The following is a 21,924-nucleotide window of genomic DNA, read 5'->3' on the forward strand; positions in this document are numbered from 1 at the left end:
ATCACTTACCACCAGGTGAGATTGCAGTCAAGGGCTAACTTGTATCTGAATAAAAAAATAAAAAAAGGAGAATCTAGTACCCTTTGATTTTCCGGGATAAAAAGTAGCAGGGGATGCAAGCTAACTCTGTACCAAATTTCGTCAAAATCGGTATAACGGATGCATCGTGAAAGGCTAGCAGACCGACAGACAGGGTGGCGCACGCCCGCACGTCACCCGTGCTTGCCCACACCGGGTTAGCGCGGGAGGCTGTGCGGATGTGCGGGGCGTTCCCTCCCCGATTGTCATCTCAACCTGTTGCGTACTATAGATTTCATTAATTCGTAAACGGTAAATTTTTCAAAAACTGTTTAATAAACGTAACGTTTTCGTAATTCCTTTTTATTTTCAGGAGGAACTCTCAAATAATTTATTTTTCAGATGCGGAAACAAAATCTGCGTCTTTCTTCCACTTTAATAGATTTTTAATAATGGCTGTGATACACAGACGAATAGGCAGGTATAATATGGACTAGACAAAACAATAAGGGCTTCATATTTCGCTATGGAACCCTATCAAAAAGGGACCATTACTTAACAAGCAATTGATCTTATACAGGCATAAGCGTACGGCCTTGATCTACTATTTTAATTTTTACGAGGGCCCTTATATTTATTTTATTGGTCGTTAAAGAAAGTCGTTTTGCTCACGTCCCGGTGGTGGGTTCGTATCCAAGATCCACGGTTATTAGTTTGTGGATGTAGAGCGTGAAAACAAGCGTTCAGCAAGAAGTAGTAAGGTAGGTATATAGGGGCGGACGAGTCGCAGACTACTCAGTCGGTATTTGCTAGCTCACGAACCCTGAGCGTCGGTCTGTATAGGTACGAGTACGATACAAGTATCGGCATAAGGAATTTCCATATACTGTGCTGTTAGTAAACAATAAGTGTATAAATAAAAACAGCAACGTGAACCCCTTGTCAGTCTTGGTGTGAATTTAAATGGACAATCATGTCGCTTCCGGGAGTTTTCCTTTTTTCACATTACGTGGAAAGCTTTTGGGTAAGTTTACGATTAAGATAAGTTTAAGCAAAAAGCCGGTCAATATAATCTGCTTAAATAAAGTAGGTACGTAAAGTAGAATATAAAAAAACTGAAATTCGAAAGAAACAGACAACATTTAATTTATAATCGTTACATTTAAACTTAGTAACTAGTTCAACATGTAAGTTTTCACTACTTACTATAAGTTATACTACTACGTGATAAACGTAATGTACTTTACATTACATACATACTACTTATTTCGTGTGTGTAAAAACTTAGGATTAAAAATTGCAGCACATTAGTGGTTCCATGTACATAAAGCATAAAACATGAAACTTTTTTCTGTCGGTGGAAGCTATACATTATTCACGCATATTTTTCTTGTATATCTTCCGTTGATTAGACGTTACAACATTGTTGCGTGTTTGGAATCGATGTTACAAAGCTCGTGGCTACCCGGTGGCTTTAAATTTTGTTTTTACGTTGAATTAATTAAGAATAAAACGAAAGCTCTGTTTTTAAGTTGCACGGTGAACTAGATTAACAATTCTTACTGTTCCGGAACGGAATGCATAAGGAATATTCTGTGTCCATCAGTTGTATTGTAGGTATACAGGCGTTTTCTTGTGAAAACTTTTTTAGGCGCGTTGGGCAACTTTGAGGTGGGTTAATATAATGCTTGGAATACCGATAGATGTAAAAAAATTGGCAGTCATAGTAATATTAACAGACAGCGTGGCTGGGGCCGACTGAAGTGAGAACTTAAAAGAAAAGCTATGATATATCTAACAGGCAGGCATAGGAAGGAATGGCATTCCGAACTAGAATCCTTTTGACGATTCAAAAGGTTTGTTGTAATTAGTTTATTTGAATTTAAAAAACCTATTCTATTCTATTCTAACAGTGGTTTTTTTGGATTTTCAAATTATCTAAGTAATTGTAAGTAGTACCTACCTACCAGCCAAAAATTAAAATTTCATAATTTGTCCAAAATCACTGTTATTTTATACTTTTTGAAAGTTTTTCGTTTTCGTCGCCAATATTTTTTTTTTGAAACAGGAAGTTGATATTTTGGAGCAGTTATGAAAATGTCGGTCAAAGACATAAGATAAGAATATTTTATCGGTCGATTAGTATTCTTAATCAATTGAGGTAGTAATAACATCGATAATATAATAAAATATTTAATATGAACATTGATATAAAATCATCATTATTAATTAATGTTAGATACCTTCATAACATAACTTCAGTTCCAATAAGAATAACAATTTTACAAATTCCAACCAGATTCTTTAGGAAAATGTGGAAACAAAAACGGAAGGTGGAAATAAAACTTAGATTGCTTTAAAATGAGTAGAATATCATATTCTGTTCACATAATAGGTATTTTTTCAAAAGCTTTTGGGAGCTTTTTGTATACGAATATGGAAACTTATCTAACTATGGCGTATTAGGAAAAAAATAACAGCTGTTGATGTTGTACATCATCATCATCATAAAAAACCGATAGGCATCCACTGCTGGACATAGGTCTCTTTTAGGGACTTCCACACGCCTCGGTCTAGCGCCGCTGAATCCAGCGGCTCCCTGCGACTCGCCTATGATGACATGATGTTTTAAAGTACGAGTTAGGTAGTGAGTAATAGCTAGGTAGTAAAAAACCGAATGCTCTTAAATTAATACCGAATGATAGGTGTATAGGTAGGTACTAGGTAGGTTGGTATTGCTTTAGACTAGACTTTTGGCCCGAGGCAAGAACTTCGGTGCTACAGGGATAAAGCGTCAGTGTAGTGTTTACTGCAGTAGGTAACTCTTCGATAAAGAAATACTTACTTACTACTGAAATTTTAAATGAAATTTGGTACAGTGGTAACTGATACTTAGGGTTAACATATGGGGTAGTTTTTGTCTCAAAAAAATCTTAGGAATTCTTCGGGATACGGGATTAATTTTTTTACAGATTTTACTCCATAACTCCGTTAGTAACCATTTTCGCAATTCCTTTTTCTATACAAATGTGAGCAACACAGATAAACTTACAAAGATTAACTTATACAGAGAAACTTATAAACAGATAAAGTTATATTATGTAAGTTTGGTGAATATTTGATGAACAGTCTCTGAAATAGAGAACGGAAATCCTCAACGGACTCCTCAACAGCAAATCGATTGCGATCAGTTATAGATAATAGCTTAGTAAAAAGTAGACTCTTAACCATACAACCATAAGATTTTGAAAAAAAATGAAGTTTCCCTATTCGATGGAGATTGTAAAGCTGGTTTAACTACTTCCTTTTATCTTCTAGTAATTAGATAATATACCTACCTACCAAGTTGGTATGATTGATACACCATAATTGCAAGCAACGGTTTCTAATGTAATGAAGAGTGATAGTAAAAATGCGCGATCTAATGGTCTACAAACATCAATTTTATGCGATCACAATTATGAAAATTCAACTGTTCATGCGTAGAGCTGGATACGGTTGAAAGGTTTTCTATAAAGTTCATAACTTCTTTCACATCAGGTTTATCGTTTAAGATCTTGACCTTTTGCTTTACGCTATCAGTCCAGTCCAATTCACATTATCTAGGTACACCATGCATTCATCTATACAGACTATACTTACTAATAAATAAAATTAAAGTGTCTATCTGTAATTTCGAAATAACTACCACATAATATGAAGCTCATATGGTTATTTGAACTGAACCATAACCGAATCACACGTTTTTTAAATTTTTGTCTCTCTGTCTGTCTATCTGTTTGAACGGGCTAATCTCCGGAACGGCACACGGTAGACTACTTCTTTAAGCGACTTAAAAAAAAGGAGGAGTTGTGTTTTTCTACCTAAGTATATGCACCGAAATCTCCGAGATTTCTGAACCGATTTGAGTAATATTTTTTTAAATCAATAGAGAAACATTGCTACATTGTCCCATAAAAAAATTGGATTCCAACTCCTCAATCCTGATGCTGTATGGGACCTGACCACAAAAATTGATGGGATTTAGAAACTGTCGGTTATAAATTGATATTGGAGGTACCTACCAAGTAAAGACTTTTTGAACTCGACGACCCAACTCCTCAGCCCTGATGCTGTAGGGATTTGCATTCTTAAATCGTGGTGATCTATTTTTTTTCCTTCGGAATAGTATTGTAATCACGTCTTGTATTGCCAGACATTGCTATACATCTCACCCTAGATCGTGGCACACCCTGCCAGACACCCTTAAACTTTAATATATTATCTTAGGTGTCTGACAAGGGGGCGTCTGCCTCACAGGCTCCAAGTCTATAAAGCCATGTAAAATAGTGTTTAGAGACATCATTGCACACCAGAAGCAATTCGTGCGCCTAGTTAACCGAATCGTTCAATATTCAGTAGGTAGGTACTTGTTCATCACGGTTTTTTTATTCAAACGATCGACTGCTCTATCTGATTCAAGGTTAATTTTTTTCTTTAGGTATAAGTATACTTAACAATACAAACTAGCGTTTTATTTGAATTATGATATCGTCGTCGTAGTTCTAACCTCTAAGTAGGTAGGTACCTATAGAGTCCACTGCAGGATCTGATCTTTTGCGAAGATTTTCACAGAACACGGTCTTTTACCGCTCGCAAGTCGCTGGGTAAGAAAAAAAATTTAACTCATAAACAAATATTTACTGTTATTTTCACGGTTCCGTACACGAAGAGAGCCAACTTTGAACATAAAAATAAACTTTTGCTAGCTGGATATAATAATCTAGATCTTTATTAAGAAGTTTATATCAAACTTGTAAATAAATAATCAAGTCATTTTTCAGGTGGATATTTAACTAACTAAATAGAATTTTGAAAATAATTTTGAACTTCTTAAGTTTTTCTTAGAAAAATATACCTACTTACCTAAGTAGATATATCTTTTTATATGTGTAACATACACAACATACCAAGTCATGTTCTTCTGGAAGTCAATTCAGCGATTTTCGCTAGTGGCTCATATTATTATTACCTACATAAACAACGTACCTAAGTATATAATAATAATACCTACTATTATTTTTATACGCAGTTATTCATTATAATAAATTAATGTAATATGAGCAGTAGGTATGAAAATCGTTGTCGTAATAAGAATTATTTATATTTAAATACGATTAACACAGAGTTACAAAAAATTACGTAATTAATAAAACTTGAATACCCGACTGCTAATAAATAGTAACTGAAAAGCAAACTACGGAACCCTAAAAACAAGCTTTGCATTCCATAAAATAGAAATTGACACGGTCATAAACATAAATATTAGAAACTAGATGATGCCCGCGACCTCGTCCGCGTGGATTTAGGTTTTTAAAAATCCCGTGGGAATCCTTTGATTTTCCGGGATAAAAAGTAGCCTATGTCCTTCCCCGGGATGCAGGCTATATCTGTACCAAAATTTTGTCCAAATTGATTGAACGGATGGGCCGTGAAAGGCTAGCAGACAGACAGACAGATAGACAGACAGACAGACACACTTTCGCATTTATAATATTAGTATGGATGTATGGCAGGCGGGGGCATTAGGTAGGTACCTAGCCAACTACCTATTTAGGACTAGAATTAAAAAATCCGACTTCCAAAACCACTAACTACAAAGTAAAAAAAATAATTCTGTTTCTACAGGTATGTATGAAGTCGGGCGAGCACAAAATAAAATAAACTACTTACTAGAATCAAAGCGTGAAGCTCATCCGAATTCAACATACCTGTAGAAACAGAAATTATTTTTTTACTTTGTAACTACCTAGTGGTTTTGGAAGTCGGATTTTTTAATTCTCTTTTCCAGTCAACATAAGATTATTTTAGCGTTTAAACTACCGTGAGTGATTTCCATTATAAATACTATCTAGTCGGGCTAACGTCGACTACACACGTGAGTAAGCCGGGACAGATAGTATTTATAACATAAGATTATGTGGCTGTCGACTAATGCCTTGGTAGAATAGGTACGTCAGAAACTCAAAGTAGGTAACCTTCCTACTGCTTCCTACCCACAGTACCTATGATATGATATGAATCTACTATGATTTGATTTCAGATTTGGGATAAACTTTACTTACCGTTTACTTATAAGTCATTATAATATTATATTCATTATAGATAAAATTAACCTTGAATGTGTATAATTATCATACCTAGGTTCTTCCAAAATTAGCTGGAATTAAATTAATCTGTGGAATAGCAATTTAAGTTTTTTTTTTTTTTTTTTTTTTAATACAATAAAACTTAAGTAAATAAATATTTCTGTAATAGTCTAGTTTTTTGGGCACGTCTATAATCTATTCATAGTCAAGTACGTCATTCTTGGAATCTTGTTAGTTTCCAAACTGTTCAAAAGTTTCTAAGTGAAGTTTTTTTATAGTAGTATATTATATTATTAGCCCAAGTGTAGCGTTTTTATTTATTTTTCTTTTAAAGTTAACTATACAGACTACAGAGATATAAATGGGTACAAACTAGCCGACATAAATTATTGTCAATGTACATACAGCTAAGGGATGATTTATGCCAGCACGTGGCGGGCGCGGGCCTTGCCACGTAGGTACGACGCGAGGACGAGGTTTTAAAACACTGCTTCATAAAATATGTTCGTGATGTTTTGAATCCGTGCTTCGTCCGCGCGTGGTACGTAGCACGGCCGGCGCCCGCTACATGCTGGCATAAATCATCCCTAAAGGTGTAAGAACTTTCGAGCCGAGCGTCTCATCTGACGCTATAGACGTCCGTTGGGTCTAGAAACTTACAAAATTTCATGTAGGGTTTCTCTATAAAGTAGACCCTCACTAAAAAGGAAGGAGGTAGGTATTCCACCCAAGCAAAACTCAGTTAACTAATAACTAGTAGGTACCTAATAAGAATTGGAAATCATCGATGACATCTCCTTACAAACACGGAAATATAAATCCGGTGTCATTTTTACCTTAACCTTACACCAGATTCTCTTTTTTCATTGTAACATCTAAATATATAAAAGGAAAAGGTGACTGACTGACTGACTGACTGATCTATCAACGCACAGCTCAAACTACTGGACGGACCGGGCTGTTTGGCATGCAGATAGCTATTATGACGTAGGCATCCGCTAAGAAAGAATTTTTGAAAATTCAACCCCTAAGGGGGTGAAATAGGGGTTTGAAATGTGTGTAGTTCACGCGGACAAAGTCGCGAGCATAAGCTAGTTTTAGATATGACGCGTCACTGCGCTTCGACTCTGCGGCAATGTGCTCTTACCCTGAAACCTCAATATTGTTTATCAGTTTTATGTAGTTTTTTGTCATAATATCATGTCTTTAAAATTTTAGAGGTATTAAACATGGTTATCAATTTATAGATCGTAAAAGTCTTGAAAAGGATTAGTCATCGTCGGTCAAATGCATAGAAGTCATATTAGAAACTGCGCGTTAGCATGAATCCAGATACACTTTCGGTAATTATGGATGAGCCAAAAAATCAGCATATTGAGGCGAAAAAATTGAAAAGCCAGCTCCAAACTCTCGCTGAGAAATCTCGGAGGGCGTTCTTATTCTCTTTTTTCGGCCGTGAACGACGAATCCTTTGTCTGGGATTTAAAAACAGGCGGTTTTCAGGCCGAACCGATAATAGGCGAGAATACCATCCACATTCTCGTTCTCGTATCTTTTTGGATGTTCTCAGTGTGAATTTGTAGCAGCCGCCTCTTATTTAGCCCAGCAATCAGGCAGTGTTGGCGTTCAGAAAAGGACTATCTATACCGAAGAATGGAAGTATACAGGCTATGCTGATGATGAAAAATCAACAATTTATCACTGAACGATTCTGTTCTCTTTGCGATTTATAATTTTCTTCCTTGTTTCTTATTAAATAATTTAGTCATTATTCTTGCTTATTATACTTAGGGAAATAAATCTACTAAATTCATCGATAATCCCAGATTTTTTTCAAAATATCCGAGAAATCAGATAAATTAAATTGCTGCTCTCTATATTCTGTTGCTTTGCAAATATTTCGATCGTGATAATCCTACTAATATTATAAATTTGAAAGTGTGGACTGTGGATGTTTGGATGTTTGTTAATCAATCACGCAAAAACTACTGGACAGATTTAGCTGCAATTTGGAATGGAGATTGATTAAGTATACCCTGGATTAACACATAGGCTACTTTTTATCCCGGAAAATCAAAGTGTTCCTGCGGGATTTTGAAAAACGTTAATCCACGCGGATGAAGTCGCGGGCATCAGCTAGGTAGTAAGTATTATAAATACTTAAATAATAATTAATAGAGACCCAAGATATACTCTCTTATATTGTGAGATATGAAATAGGTAGGCAAGTAAAAGCTTTTATGATGTCATTTAGCGGCATGGGGGTTGTATGTATGTATTAGGTAATTTTAATATATTCGAATTTATAATGTGTTGTTGGGACTTGTATGGCGCCACGATATGTTCCCCAACCTTTTAAACAAAAACATTAAACACTACTTATATATTCTTTTCCAAGTTCGTTCCTTTTGTAGTAGGTACTTAGCTGGAAAGCTTTCCCTATCACTACTTTAGTAACCTAGGTACAAACTACGAATTCAAAGTTCCTAAGTCAAATCTCGATTCCAGGTTATTGTGAAAACTTTAATTCTATTATAACGATTCACGAGATACAGCCCGATGACAGACAGATGGACGAACGGATGGATGGACAGCGGAGGCTTAGTAGGTTACCCTTTGGCACACTTTGGGTACGGAACCAGGAAAATGTAACCCACTTGAAGTGGTTTATTTAAGTTGCGTGTCCGTTGCCTATACAGTATACACCCTATGTTACCCTGAATGGTTTACAAAGTTATAATGTTACAAGTATAAACAGTCCCATTCAATGACCACCCACTTGGTCGAAAATCAAAAAGGCCAGGTGTCGGTCGCCACAGATTCAAGCGGAACTTTTCGAACCTTCTTGGAACTCGGCAAAAGTTTAATCAAATGAAAAACCTAACAAATTCTTATTAGAATACTTAATTTTAAATAACACGACAACTTGATAAACTCGATCGTAAAAGTTTGTCAGGCTCAATCCAATTCAATCCATCAGCCTGTTTAAGTCCTACTGTTTTATTGTTTAACACTAACTTACTCCAAGAATAACAAGATATAAGTAAATTTTTTTTTGGGCAATTACAGTATAAGTAGGCATACCTACTTAGTACCTCTGCTGCAGTCATCAGGATTAACTACTAAGAAGCTAGAATTTGGAACTCATAATTTATTAAATCGGTAGAAGCTAAATCCCCACTCTTTAGATAAGTATCCCTGCAATTCGGAAGATTCGCTAAAGTGAAGCTTCAAGTTACCATACATAAAAAAAATATTTCTGCTATTTAATTAAATCGTTGGTTTCTGCACAGTCTCCTATATTTAAAAGAAATATAGGTAGGTAAACAAGTACACATAACCATAGCTATAGCTATAGCATAGCTGGCATATTTACATGGTAACAAAGAAAACTTGTTCTTTCTAGCTTATAAAACCTCGACTCAATACTATGCCATTAGAAAATCATTGAAGACGAGAGATTAAAAGTTGAAACAGCCGCATAAAATATCAAGTTCACTAGAGCTTAACCCATATTTTACTTGCAATAAAGGTGTACTTAGGTAGATTCGCATACGTAGCTGCAGACTTTTAGAAAAAAAGCTTCAAGTAGGGACATTCATCGTAGATTAAAATACTATAGTTTCTGCCCTACGTAATGGAAAAGGTAGGTAAGTACCTACCATGATGAAGACTGAGTCTTTTAATTTCATTTTGAAATCAGATAGGTTTATACCTAGTCGAAAGCGGTATTGGGCAAAGTAGAGTAAAACCTGGATATTTGTCGGAAAGCTCCAACTAGTTACTAGTGGAACATCAGCTGCCATCCGATAAAATAGAAGTAGTACCATCTACGGTACTTAGTACTTACTTATTGCAAATTAATGCTCGGGGTATAAAATGAGATGCTTCTGCAACTTCCACTAAATAAGCAGAAAATTTACTTTTCAATGAACAATTTTTACTTTGGTGGCGAAACAAGCCAGGGCGTAGACGTATAATACGCGACAGGTCGCAATCGGGGAGGGAACGCCGCGGACACCCACACAGCCCCCGCGCTAACAGGGTGCGGGCGAACGCGGGTGACGTATGGGTATGCGGGGTGTCGCTCCGCCTCATACCCCGATCGCCATCTCAACATGTCGCGTACTATACCTACTTTGTCTCAACGTATTTTTCAACTTTTCTGGCGCATGCAGTAGACATATGGGTGGTCACTGCGTCATACTACCTTAGGATGGTAGAGCGCGAGCGTCGTAGGCAAAAAATTCAGACAGTATCTTCTTCATTTTAGCATGTTCGCGGTATCAAAGATCTGCTTGTTGTTTACTAAGACTGGTTACAAGTTTAAAAAAATGTAGGCATGACTCCATAACAAATACAACTTTAAACTATATTCACGCAGACGAAATATGATAAAGATAAGATCATCACACGTTTCCTCTTGCCTATAAGGCCTCATAGCATATCTCCTTGACTGGCAAACAAATTCTTAATATACATTCCATTGTGATATTTCTAGACATACATACCATTAGAGATAATATATCAAAAGGAATATTATCGAATTCGTTATGAAAGAGGGTTGGATCGAGGGGTCGCCCCCTATCGCTGAAGGCGTTATATTGGTTTAGGTTAGGTCAGGGTTCCCATATCCCAGACCTAACCAGGACAAGAAGGCGGTAAGCAGGACATTTGCAGTTTAGAATTGAGTTTAGTGTAACTTTTTAAGTATAGGTAAAAGCTAACTAACTATATTTCTAGGTAGAATCTGCGGTTTCAATTTTATAAAGTCCCGATATATGCCAATGTGGAGTCGCAAAACGCTATGAAGAGTAGATAGACGGTTCGTGCGGCTAATTGGCACCGGCTCCAAAAAATATTACTATAGAACTACAATAACTCTTGTATATATAATATACGGGTAATAAATTAAATTATTTTTTACTTTTTAGTGTTGGTGGTTATTGAAGTCGGTTTTTTTTTGTAGACTTCTTTTGTAAATATATAATATATCCGTTTATGGTCAGTGGACGTTTCTCCCTTTCGCATTTGCTGAATAAGAAGATTCAATTCAATTTACTTTTACTTCATTTGAAGTAAGCAGGGATAAAATTCTACATGAAAATGTTCATAAAAGTTGTCAACGAGAACCCTAAAACATGTAAAAATCCTAACACAGCAGCTGGACAGCACCTGCTATGTTATGAATGGACCAGGCACCAAAATTATGACAAAATCCAAACATATCTTATGCATCCACACGCGCATGGTTTGTTCAGTAATCTACACTAATATTATAAAGAGGAAAACTTTGTTTGTTTGTTTGTTTGTTTGTTTGTTTGTTTGTTTGTTTGTTTGTTTGTTTGTACTGAATAGGCTCAAAAACTACTGGACCGATTTTAAAAATTCTTTCACCATTCGAAAGCTACATTATCCACGAGTAACATAGGCTATATTTTATTTTGGAAAAAAATAGGGTTCCGTAAGATATTTGGGTTTTTCGGACACAAGGTGTAAAAAATCAACCAAAAAAGTTACTTATTTTGCGTACGCTGCCCAAACTATAAAAGATAGAACCATAAAATGTTCTAATTAATTGTAGATCTTATAAATATCTACAAAAAAGTCCGCGACACACTATACCCATCTATGTCGAGTGAGGCACAGCAACCATTTTTTTATTTAAAAATCTTGAATTTTTTTTGGACTACATTTAAACGCGTTTATTTTACTCATGCTATTAATCCTTATCAAAATAAATGATTTCATCACTAAGAACAGTTTATGGAGATAATATTTGGTCTTTGAATGATTAAAATTGGACGTTTGGTTTTGAAGTTATGGCGAAATTAAAATATTACGATTTCTGCTGCACGGCCCGTTGTATATTATTATATAAAGAGGTAATGTCGTTAAGTTGGTTTGTAGGGGGTAATCTTTAGAACTACTGAACCGATTTTAAAAATTCTTTCACCAGTAGAAAGCTACATTATTCCTGAGTGACATAGGCTATACGGGATCTTTAAAAACCTAAATCTACGCGGGCGAAGCCGCGGGGATCAGCTAGTTAATTATATAAGGCTAGCTCTAAGTTTTATTGTAATACTAGCTTATGCTCGCGACTTCATCCGTCTCGTGACTACACAAATTTCAAACCACTATTTCACCCCCTTAGAGATTGAATTTTCAAAAATCGTTTCTTAGTGGATTTCTACGTCATATTAGCTATCAAATTTCAAGGCATACCAAAGTTCAGCCCGATCCGTCCAGTAGTTTGAGCTGTGCGTTGATAGGTCACTCAGTCAGTCAGTCAGTCAGCTTTTCCTTTTATAAATATAGATTAAAGATTTTTCAATTTAAAAAAGATAAGTAGGTACTGTATTTATCACATTTTTCAAGTTTAGAGACGGTTCAAAGTAGGCCGTAAAAGTGAGTAGGTAAACTTGAAATTTGAAATAACGTTACATAACAGTTATTTACTGTTAGTTCATAGTTAGTTAGTTCAACAGTTACTTCTCTTTGTGAAACTCTTAGCAAACAGGATTGTTGGTTGTTGGGAAACGGGATCCAAATGGGAACAATGAGGTAGGTGGAGAATCTGATACCTACCTACCTACTCGTATGAATGCTTCCGCATGCGATTTTAAAGCATGCACTTCTTTGTTCATAAAGGTTGGAAAATTGAATTATATTATCAACTAGCTGATGCCCGCGACTTCATCCGCGTGGAATTAGGTTTTTAAAAATAAAAAAATGATTAAATATGTCCATACTATAAACCATATTATTTATTCGTCATGAAGTAAAGGTTACCTCACATGATTTATAATATGAAAACAGTTAGCGGCCAGTTATTTTGGGCGCGTTCTCGACAATCATACCAATTTCATTGAATCATAACCCACCTGTTTTGTTTAAGTTCCGAAGGCTTATCGATGCGCCGACTGGTTAACTGGCTAAAACCATCCTATTAGTATGATAATGGATTGCCAAACCGGTCGTAAACCTTCGTGATACGAAATTTCGTGGCGGCTACGCACCTTCGTCTCGCCTTGAACCTCGATCAAGGACATGCGAAGTATGATGTTCACTATTCAATACTCGACTCGAGCGTCTGTGGTCTGACCTCGGACTTGATCACGAAAATATTTACTACAGAGTGCATCCAATTATCGCCGTATCTCATTGAGATTTACAAAGTTACAGAAGCATGCCGTTTTTTTGATAACAGTTTTTTATGAATGCGTTTATTCATGTCAAATTACGTAGAGAGAGAGTCAGCGCGTGCAAGACCTTCTTTATTTTATAAAAGCTGAAAGTTTATCTGCGTATTGTACCCCAACACTAGGAGGAACGTTTGTTTGGATCATGGTGGCTTTGGGAGATAACAGGTAATAAAGCTGTAAAAAATCTTAACTACGTCAAATAAAGTCTATTTTTTTATATTTTCTTCGGAGTAGTATTAGAAATCACGCCATGCATTGCCAGACACCCTAAAACGTTATAATTTATTAAACTTTTGTCTGGCAGGGGGTTGCCACCAAACTAAGTGTCTTACAAAACAATGCATGGCGTGATTTCCAATACTATTCTGAAGAAAATATAAAATAAATTGACTTTATACTTTGACGTAAGATTTTTTTCACCTTTATTACATGTTATTTCCCAAAGCCACCATGATTCAAAAAAACATCCAAACAATCGTTCCTCCCGGTGTTGGACACAATACGCGGAAAAACTTTCAGCTTTTATAAAAATTAAATAAGGAAGGTCTGACACGCGCTGGCTTTTAGGCCAGTAAGCAATTAAGTTTAAAAGACAATTTACCTACTTGGTGAATAAAATTAGAGCGTTGTTTTATTTGAATGCCGCGACCCCGTCCCGTCTGAAGGTTATGCGAAGGGAAGCAGACGTATGCGCGTAGTGTTATAGTGACACATATCCGATGTGGTGTGGCGAGAGTCGAGACGATCGAACTGGGCGGCCTTCGGGGAGCAAAACGAATAGCGCGGAGTCGCCGCCGCCGTCGTCAGTCTGCAGGGAAGCTGCATTTATAGCTTCGAGAAGGGTTACCATACGTGTCTAATAGTCCTAACCTCAGGTCCTAACAAAAGCGAAAGATAAAAAACTCCAGACAGGAAAAAGTGAAAAATCGTAAGCTTTCGTAAATGACACGCCACGCGAATCGACAGAGTCTACATAGGTATTGGCGCGCAAAGTACGCACCTTTTGGCAAAACGACACCAACTAGCATGTTTAAAAAATGGCGGCACGTTTCCAGTTTATAGAAGTCGCTGTCAAAAACATGTACTTCCATAGGTACCTACCATTAGAAAACTTATGAGTGTTTTTCAAATTTCTGAGTAGGCTGGCCACCGAGGAGAAGGTAGGCAGATATCTTCATGAAGTAGGAAGGAAGTGTTAAATATTTACTTAGAAAACTAATTAACAACACAATTATTATTAATGAAGATGTTGTAGTGTCTAAAGCTAAACTTAACTTTTGTCTTTTATGTCAGAATTCGTAAAATATTTTCATTTGTTTTTTGAAAATTTTGTGAAAACTGAAAAGGGGTTATCCGGAGCCGGAGAGCCTTTGTGTCCTTAATATATCTTTTTTGACCCGATATTTGTATTTCAATCTTGTAAAAGCATATGTTTGGTTCTTAATATAATATTAAGTAAGTATCTATCACTGAAAGTAAAGTTCCGAGCTTTTGGTACAGATGCATGTAAGTCCGTACTTTATCGATTGCGTGGTAAAACTACTGCGTACAGATTGTCGTAAGAAATAATAATTAGTGGACACTTATATCGAAATACAAAAAAACACAAACATACATCAAAATAATATTTTCGGACGTCCTTGCGTTTTGCGGTGCATTTATGATGTCCATCATTATCAGTGTCGGGTTTGATATCTTTGATTTCAATCTTTTATCTAAACGGAGCTGTTGTACTAAACTTTGTTTTGTTTAATTATGATTGATTGGCATTTGATATTTAGATCGTGTGAGCGAGGATTCCAACTTGTGTATGTATGAAAGACTAGCTGACCCGCCCCGGCTTCGCTCGGGTCGAATTTAGAAAATCGAGGTGGGGGTTGAATTTCCAAAAATCCGGGAACACGTATTTCTTCATTTGTGACCGAAAACTCAAATACGAATTTTCATGCAAATTACTTGAAAAATGTCCGACTTTCATACTAACTTTCATCTCCTATTTAACCCACTTAGGGGTGGAATTTCAAAAAATCCTTTCTTAGTGGATACATACTCTTTATAAAGAACACACGATCAAAATTTCATGTGTCTAGGACCAGCGGTTTAGGCTGTGCGTTGATATATATGTCAGTCAGTCAGTCAGTCAGTCAGTCAGGACTTTGAATTTTATATATATATATATATATATATATATATATATATATATATATATAGATACTTTACTTGTGTACACACTCAAAAGCTTTTGTCCTTGTAAAGGTTCGCTTACATCGTACTAGTTTGTGAAATGATGAGCTGAGTTGAGAAAGAATAGTTTTCTTAAACAGGTTACTTTCATACTTATAATTTTCGTTGAATTAAATTTAAATTTTGCGATGGATTATTCAATTACTTCTGTACACTTGTGATCGAATCAATTTATCAATGGAATCATTGGGTAGGTATTTCAGATTAACAGAGTTTGAACTAAGTAGGTACTGAGAAACCGACAGATTTTTTTTACGGATTTCGCGCTCTAGTCTAGCATTAATAAAAATAAACAGTAAACACGATGAAAATATTGTGCAAAGTTAGTTATATATACCTATGTACACACATTTATTTACCTTCGTTTACTTTATTTACGTTATGATAAGCGGTGGGTAAACAAAATAAAGTAAGAATAACTAGTACAATTTTATACAAGTTTGATGACCTCTCTTGAAACGCGATTAGCTTCCCGGCACCTGAAAGCTGAATCTGAGCCCCAGGCCGCATCCAAATACTAAAAAGCATCTAAAAAGGTAGGAGTGACTTAGAAACTAACACCAACTTTGTCAAATGTCAAATTACTTCTTCACATCACTTCAAAAGGTTTTCTGGCAGAGAGCAATAAGCGACCTTTCCGTATTCAACTCTACGATTAATTTCTCTAGACTTCTTGATCTCAATTCTTACAGTGCCTTTCCCGATTTGGTTAGGTAGTTAGAAGCGAATGGTGGGCGTCGGGAGTGAAGGCGTCGGGCGCGAACCCAGAAGACGTATAGGTTCGAATCAAAACTGTCTGATCCCGTCCAGATTATCTTTGACTGCATTTTGCATCAGGTTATATCGTTGAAGATTAACGTATCAAATAGGTAGGAAGGTACTAAAATGTTAAATGGATTATAAATAAAAAACCAAGTAACATAAGACACCAGTGGCCAACCGTATGGCACACATGGACTTTATTTTTCAAAATATTACTTTAGGCTCGTTTGGAATGCTGGACTGAAGGTGCAGATACACTGTTGCAACTTGTAACACAATGTCAAACAAAGGATACCATTAGGATGTGGAACGCCCTTTCGGTATCAGTTTTCCATCCATTTTCATTCCATTCCAGAAATAAGATGACATCATCATTTATGCACTCCATTTCCGCTCCCGTACCAACATGAGCGTTCCCGTCGAGCTCGCAGCGCACACTGGCGAACGTAGTGAACTAGTGACCGCCACAACGCGTTAATTTTCTCGTTGGATCTCTTTGATGTGCACAAATTTACCGCCACCCAACTCATCGACAAACGCCTAACGGCGTTGTGAATGCCGTTGATTACCTTAATTATCGCGATGATCGTGGCTACACCTACGTTTAACGGGAAATACCGTGGAACAACGCGTTGTTAGCCCTTAATGTAGACTGCATCGTCACTTGCCGGCAAGTCTGATTGTAGCAAAACGCTAGTCTATAAATTAAAAAATCTACCGCAACGATTTAACAATTGGGGATACTTCGGGCGAAATGCGCCAGATAACAACAACAATAATTAGTGTGTACTGTGTAGGTACATTCTCATAATATACTTAAAATGTACATGACTCCGATCACCATCTGTCGCGTCTTACATATAATACAATATGTCAATCTAGTGTGTTTGCACCTTTATTCGTTCATTCGTTGGTAGGTAGGACCAGTTTTGGACCGAGTTTTATTATAATTTGTTATCTACACAGAATATAAACAAGTAGCGCCCAAATTTTACGAGTTTTTTGACCTAGGCATCCTCTTTGTTTCGAGCCAAGTTAGATAAAAATAATATTGTAAGAAACAGCTATCCGCCGCCGTCGCGCGATAACCCCAACTTACGTAAGGTTTGAGGAAGAGCTGTTGCTACAGAAACGTCTAGAAACTAAGGAATTCCTTTTACGTAAGGGTGGATAGGGCGGCGATATAAATAGACTTATGGATAACAACATTGTATCGATAGGTAGGTACCACTTAAAAGTAGTCAGCTAATGTGGCTAATTCCGTTGTAAACAATCTCTAAACTAAACTAAAATGGCACGTCTGAATCTATTGCTATCCCTATCATAATAATATTGCTTGCGGAAAAGGATAGCACTAGATTTAGACCTTCTAATTTAGTTTAGTTTAGAGATTGTGTACAAGAGAATCGGCCCCATTTTTTACTTGTTATAGATAAGCAGCAGCTCTACATTTTTTTTAATTGCCCGACTGCAGCAAAGCCCAAAGGAGGGTTATGTGTTTGACCTGTGTGTGTTTTTGTTTATTTATTTTAACATCTTCATTGCTAAGATTTTATTTATTATAGGTATACTTAAGGGAAGTATTATCTATCTACGCTTACGTTTATTTCAGTTGTCTTGAAATAGAAAGCAAGTCTTCAAAAGGTATCGATTGAGTGACATTCAAACAACGTCGCACGCGTTATTTTATGCGGATGAAGTCGCTGGCATCATCTTAATACATACTTAATCAGTCCACTAAGATTTATCATTTAGATATTACACTTACTTAAATATCGATCAAAAGTATTTACAGTACGCAGCAGAAAGTAATGTACCTACATCAAAATTTAGAAGAAGATAGCAGATTTGTAGAGCGTTGTCCCTGTCATCGAGACCGACAAAACGTCATATAGGTATGAGTGACAGCGACAAAGCCGAAATGTCATTCTAAAGGCCGATGTACATTACTTTCAGCCGCGTACTGTACTACATTTCCACTCGAATATTATCATGAAACTACTAAAATAGTTAACCAGTAGATAATTTTTTCACATCCCTATTCCCTACTTGTCGGACATTTAATGCCTTTATTTGGATTTATAGTCCAGTTAGAACTATAAATAGGTAACAGCGGTTACTTATAACTGTTCCACACCCTTCGCAATACACTTCCGAAGCCATTGAGTTATATAAATCACAGAGATGCAGACCTCATACATCTGGCGTCCAAAATGTTCCCCCACCTTTATTGATTACCAAGGTTTAAATTAGGATCAAATAAATATTTTTAAGAAACATAATAAGTATTTCTCTTTTACTCGTGTTATATTATTAAAGCGAGTGTGGCGAATACGATGATAAAACGATATGTTTGACAAAAGCCAGTCCAGCACCTGTTTATTGCACGACAGCATTCATTTACCTCATACCATGAGCTCCCTGGCGCAGTTATAATTTTAAAATGTCTCTTATCTGGTCTGGATTACCATCTTAAGAGCTTCCGAGACGCTCAAGTGGCTTACGTCAAGCACGTAGATTTTTACTTGGATTTTGACCGTTTACAAAGTTTCCGTGATGCTTGAGTCAAGCATATATTATGTGCTTGAAGCGATTTTATATTTTTTCGGACAGTGTTCGATGTATGAGAAAAGCGCCGTTTGCTTGTTCAAGCCGCTTGACGGGGGCATCAAGCGGCTTGACGTCAAGCACGTAGATTTGTTTTGCTTGATCAGGCCGAACAAATCTCGTATCGGAAGCTCTTTAGATTGCATAATATGATTGACAGCGATCTCATGATGATTCAGTCGTCAGATCGCAGTCAATGGCTAACTTGTAATGGAATTTTAAAAGTTCAGTCGTCGAATGCACTTGCCGAATTTGTTTAAGCCCTTTCTCTATGTTAATACTTTTTCTTTTTTTTCTAAGTTGTTGAATTTATGTATGAAATCACCTACTTAATTATTTAATATTCAGATTTTTTAATTACCTAGGTAGGTACTTAACTGTGTTATTATGGAGTCGTCGGGTTGAGGTCGTCATGCGGGACATTGTAGCCTCTAATTTATGACATCTCTCTGTCCGAAGCTAATTGCAAATATTGGGCGTGGAATTACTATATTATTTGCTCACCGGTCATTACAACTGTAAATATTTTGATGTAAGTAAGCTTGTAAAATGATTTATCTTTGTTAATACATTAAACAGGGATATGGGTGTATCGCAATGATTTGCCATTTTACAGTTTGATTAGCGCAAAATAATGTATTAAGTAAGTAATAGTAGGTATAATATTTTATGAATGCATTTAAGATAGGCATTGAGTTTATTAACAAACTTGGTTTTTGAGTGTAGTTTGTCTGTCTGCTTTCCTCTTATATTCTATACTACTTATATCGATGGCTGTCTTTTATCTAAAAAAATATTTTTGAGCAATCGCTAAAACGTGGGAATTCAAAAAAAATATTTTTCCAAAAGAGATCATTACGTAGGAACAAGTGTTTTACTTACTTTTTAGTTTCATGCTACTAGTAGATTTTTTATTAAAACATCAGTTTGGGTTTTCTATGCAGTTTTTCTGAATTGCTATATTTTTTGGCGACTGTGCCGACTTTTTAGATAAATTATTATATCTACATACTTAGTAAATTGGCTTTCGAATTGAATTCTCTCAAGCGTCTATTGGCTCCTATTTGGAGGGCCTGTCCTCTGATCGCGCCTAATGAGCAGTAATTGTCGTAATCATCGGCACCACGCAATGTTCAATCGACATTCGATGATTCGGCGCACTGCACTCTTCTTCATAAACTAACCACTTGATACAGTAGTAGGTACCATTACTCAAGCATCACTTTCTTGTTTGATTTTTAGGATTCCGTATCCACAGAGAAAAAAAGGAACTCAACTCTTATTCACTCTTGCATCTCTTCTTTGTCAGTCTGTCTTCCTGAAAACCGCGACTTTGTGGTTACATCACAAAAAATAAAAATTGTTATTTTTGTACGATGTAACGATGGTACGGAACCCTTCGTGTGCGAGTCTGACTCGTACTTGACTGGTGTTTTAAAATACTTGTCATTATTACTTGCACCGCTTCCCAATTTTGTAGCAAAAAAAATTACCAGCATGGGCAGGAACAATTTTTCTGCGAGAATATACCTACTCATTTTTAATTTATTTACAAAATACTTTTTTCTTTGTTTCTTACATTGGTAAGAAATGAAGAATTATTAAAGAATTAGCTTATGCCCGCGACTTAGTCCGCGTGGACTACATCAAACCCCTATTTTACCCCCTTAGGGGTGAATTTTGAAACATCCTTTGTTAGCGGATGTCTACGTCATAATAGCAGCTATTTGCATGCCAAATTTCAGCCTGATCCGTCCCGTAGTTTGAGCTGTGCGTAGTACTTAGAAATTCTTTGGCTGTGCGTTGATAGATCAGTCAGTCAGTCACCTTTTCCTTTTATATATTTAGATTTTTCTAACATTTTATGACTATTATCTCGATTTATGATAATATTATGATGCCCGCGACTTCGTCCATGTGGATAATTAGATTTTTTAATCCCGTGAAAACTTTCAATTTTCCGAGATAAAAAGTATCTAGCCAATGTCAGTCTCCGGTACATACAAGTTAACTCTGTACCTTTAATGTTGTGCTGACCCCACGTAGCGTAGGCCGTAGGATAAGGTAAGGAAGAAGAAGAAGTTAAACGAATGAGACTTTATGAATCCCGTGGGAATTCTTTGATCTTCCGGGATAAAAAGTAGCCTATGTCCGTTCCCGGGGTATAAGCTAGCTCTGTAGGTACCAAATTATATCAAAATCGGTTAGAAGGAGCCGTGAAAAGCTAGCTGACAGACAGACACATTTTGTCTTTTTAAGAATGAAAGAAAAAGAAGAAAGAAGAAAAGAATTTCTATCTAAATAGTTAGGTAGGTACTTCAGTTAGCATAAATAAAAAAATAATTTGTTAGATACTTACAAAATTAGCGTAAATGTGGCGCAACAAGTTATTTTGGTCAGAGGAGTAGATATTAGAACGTGATATACTTGTATGTAAACTCATTACATCTAAAGTAAAGAAAGAATAAAATAGCGTTCTATATTTGTAAGTCTGTCACTTATGAGTTGTCGTTATTGTTGGAAAAAGTAATGTCTTTCTGTTAAAATAATAAATTATATTTTATGTATTTATCAAGATTGAGTTTATTGGGCGATCCACCTCCTGATCATAAATAGTAGACCGTACGTGATAACGTACGTACTTTATGTATTAAGTTCGAGCGTGTAGGTAGGTACTTACCTATTTCCGGTCCGGAACCAAAGTAGGGTCGCAAGAATTTCATAAACCTATTATCCTTTAAAGAAAATAGTAGAAAATAATCTAATCACGTTGTTTTTATTTTAAAATTCTTCATGTTTTTATTTTAAAAGCCTTCAGTGAGTTAAACGAAAAGTTATTGACATAGTTTTTTTTTTGGTTATTGACAAAGAAAAAACTATTTAAAAGCTCAAATAAAGCTCTGTGGCAAAATAATTTTTTATGGACCTTAGGATATAAAAGCTCAATAAAATCCCGG

The 21,924-nt window shown here is 36.1% G+C and overlaps 1 protein-coding gene across 2 annotated transcripts in view; it reads left to right on the top strand.

The window, feature by feature from the left end:
- The window catches only part of shd (cytochrome P450 family 24 subfamily A member shade), a 50,961-nt gene that overhangs the window by 7,555 nt on the left and 21,482 nt on the right, over positions 1-21,924 (top strand). Inside the window, exon 1 of one of the 2 annotated variants that reach the window (XM_034980151.2) lies at positions 833-1,042. The exons of the other annotated variant lie outside the window; for it this stretch is intronic. Within the exon in view, the coding sequence (XP_034836042.1) occupies positions 992-1,042 (51 nt within the window). The 5' untranslated portion in view covers positions 833-991. Of the gene's footprint in view, positions 1-832; positions 1,043-21,924 lie in introns of those variants that run through there. 2 annotated transcript variants of the gene reach the window in all.

The sequence above is a fragment of the Maniola hyperantus genome, chromosome 21 (genome assembly GCF_902806685.2).
Source record: "Maniola hyperantus chromosome 21, iAphHyp1.2, whole genome shotgun sequence".
NCBI classification, from domain to species: domain Eukaryota; kingdom Metazoa; phylum Arthropoda; class Insecta; order Lepidoptera; family Nymphalidae; genus Maniola; species Maniola hyperantus.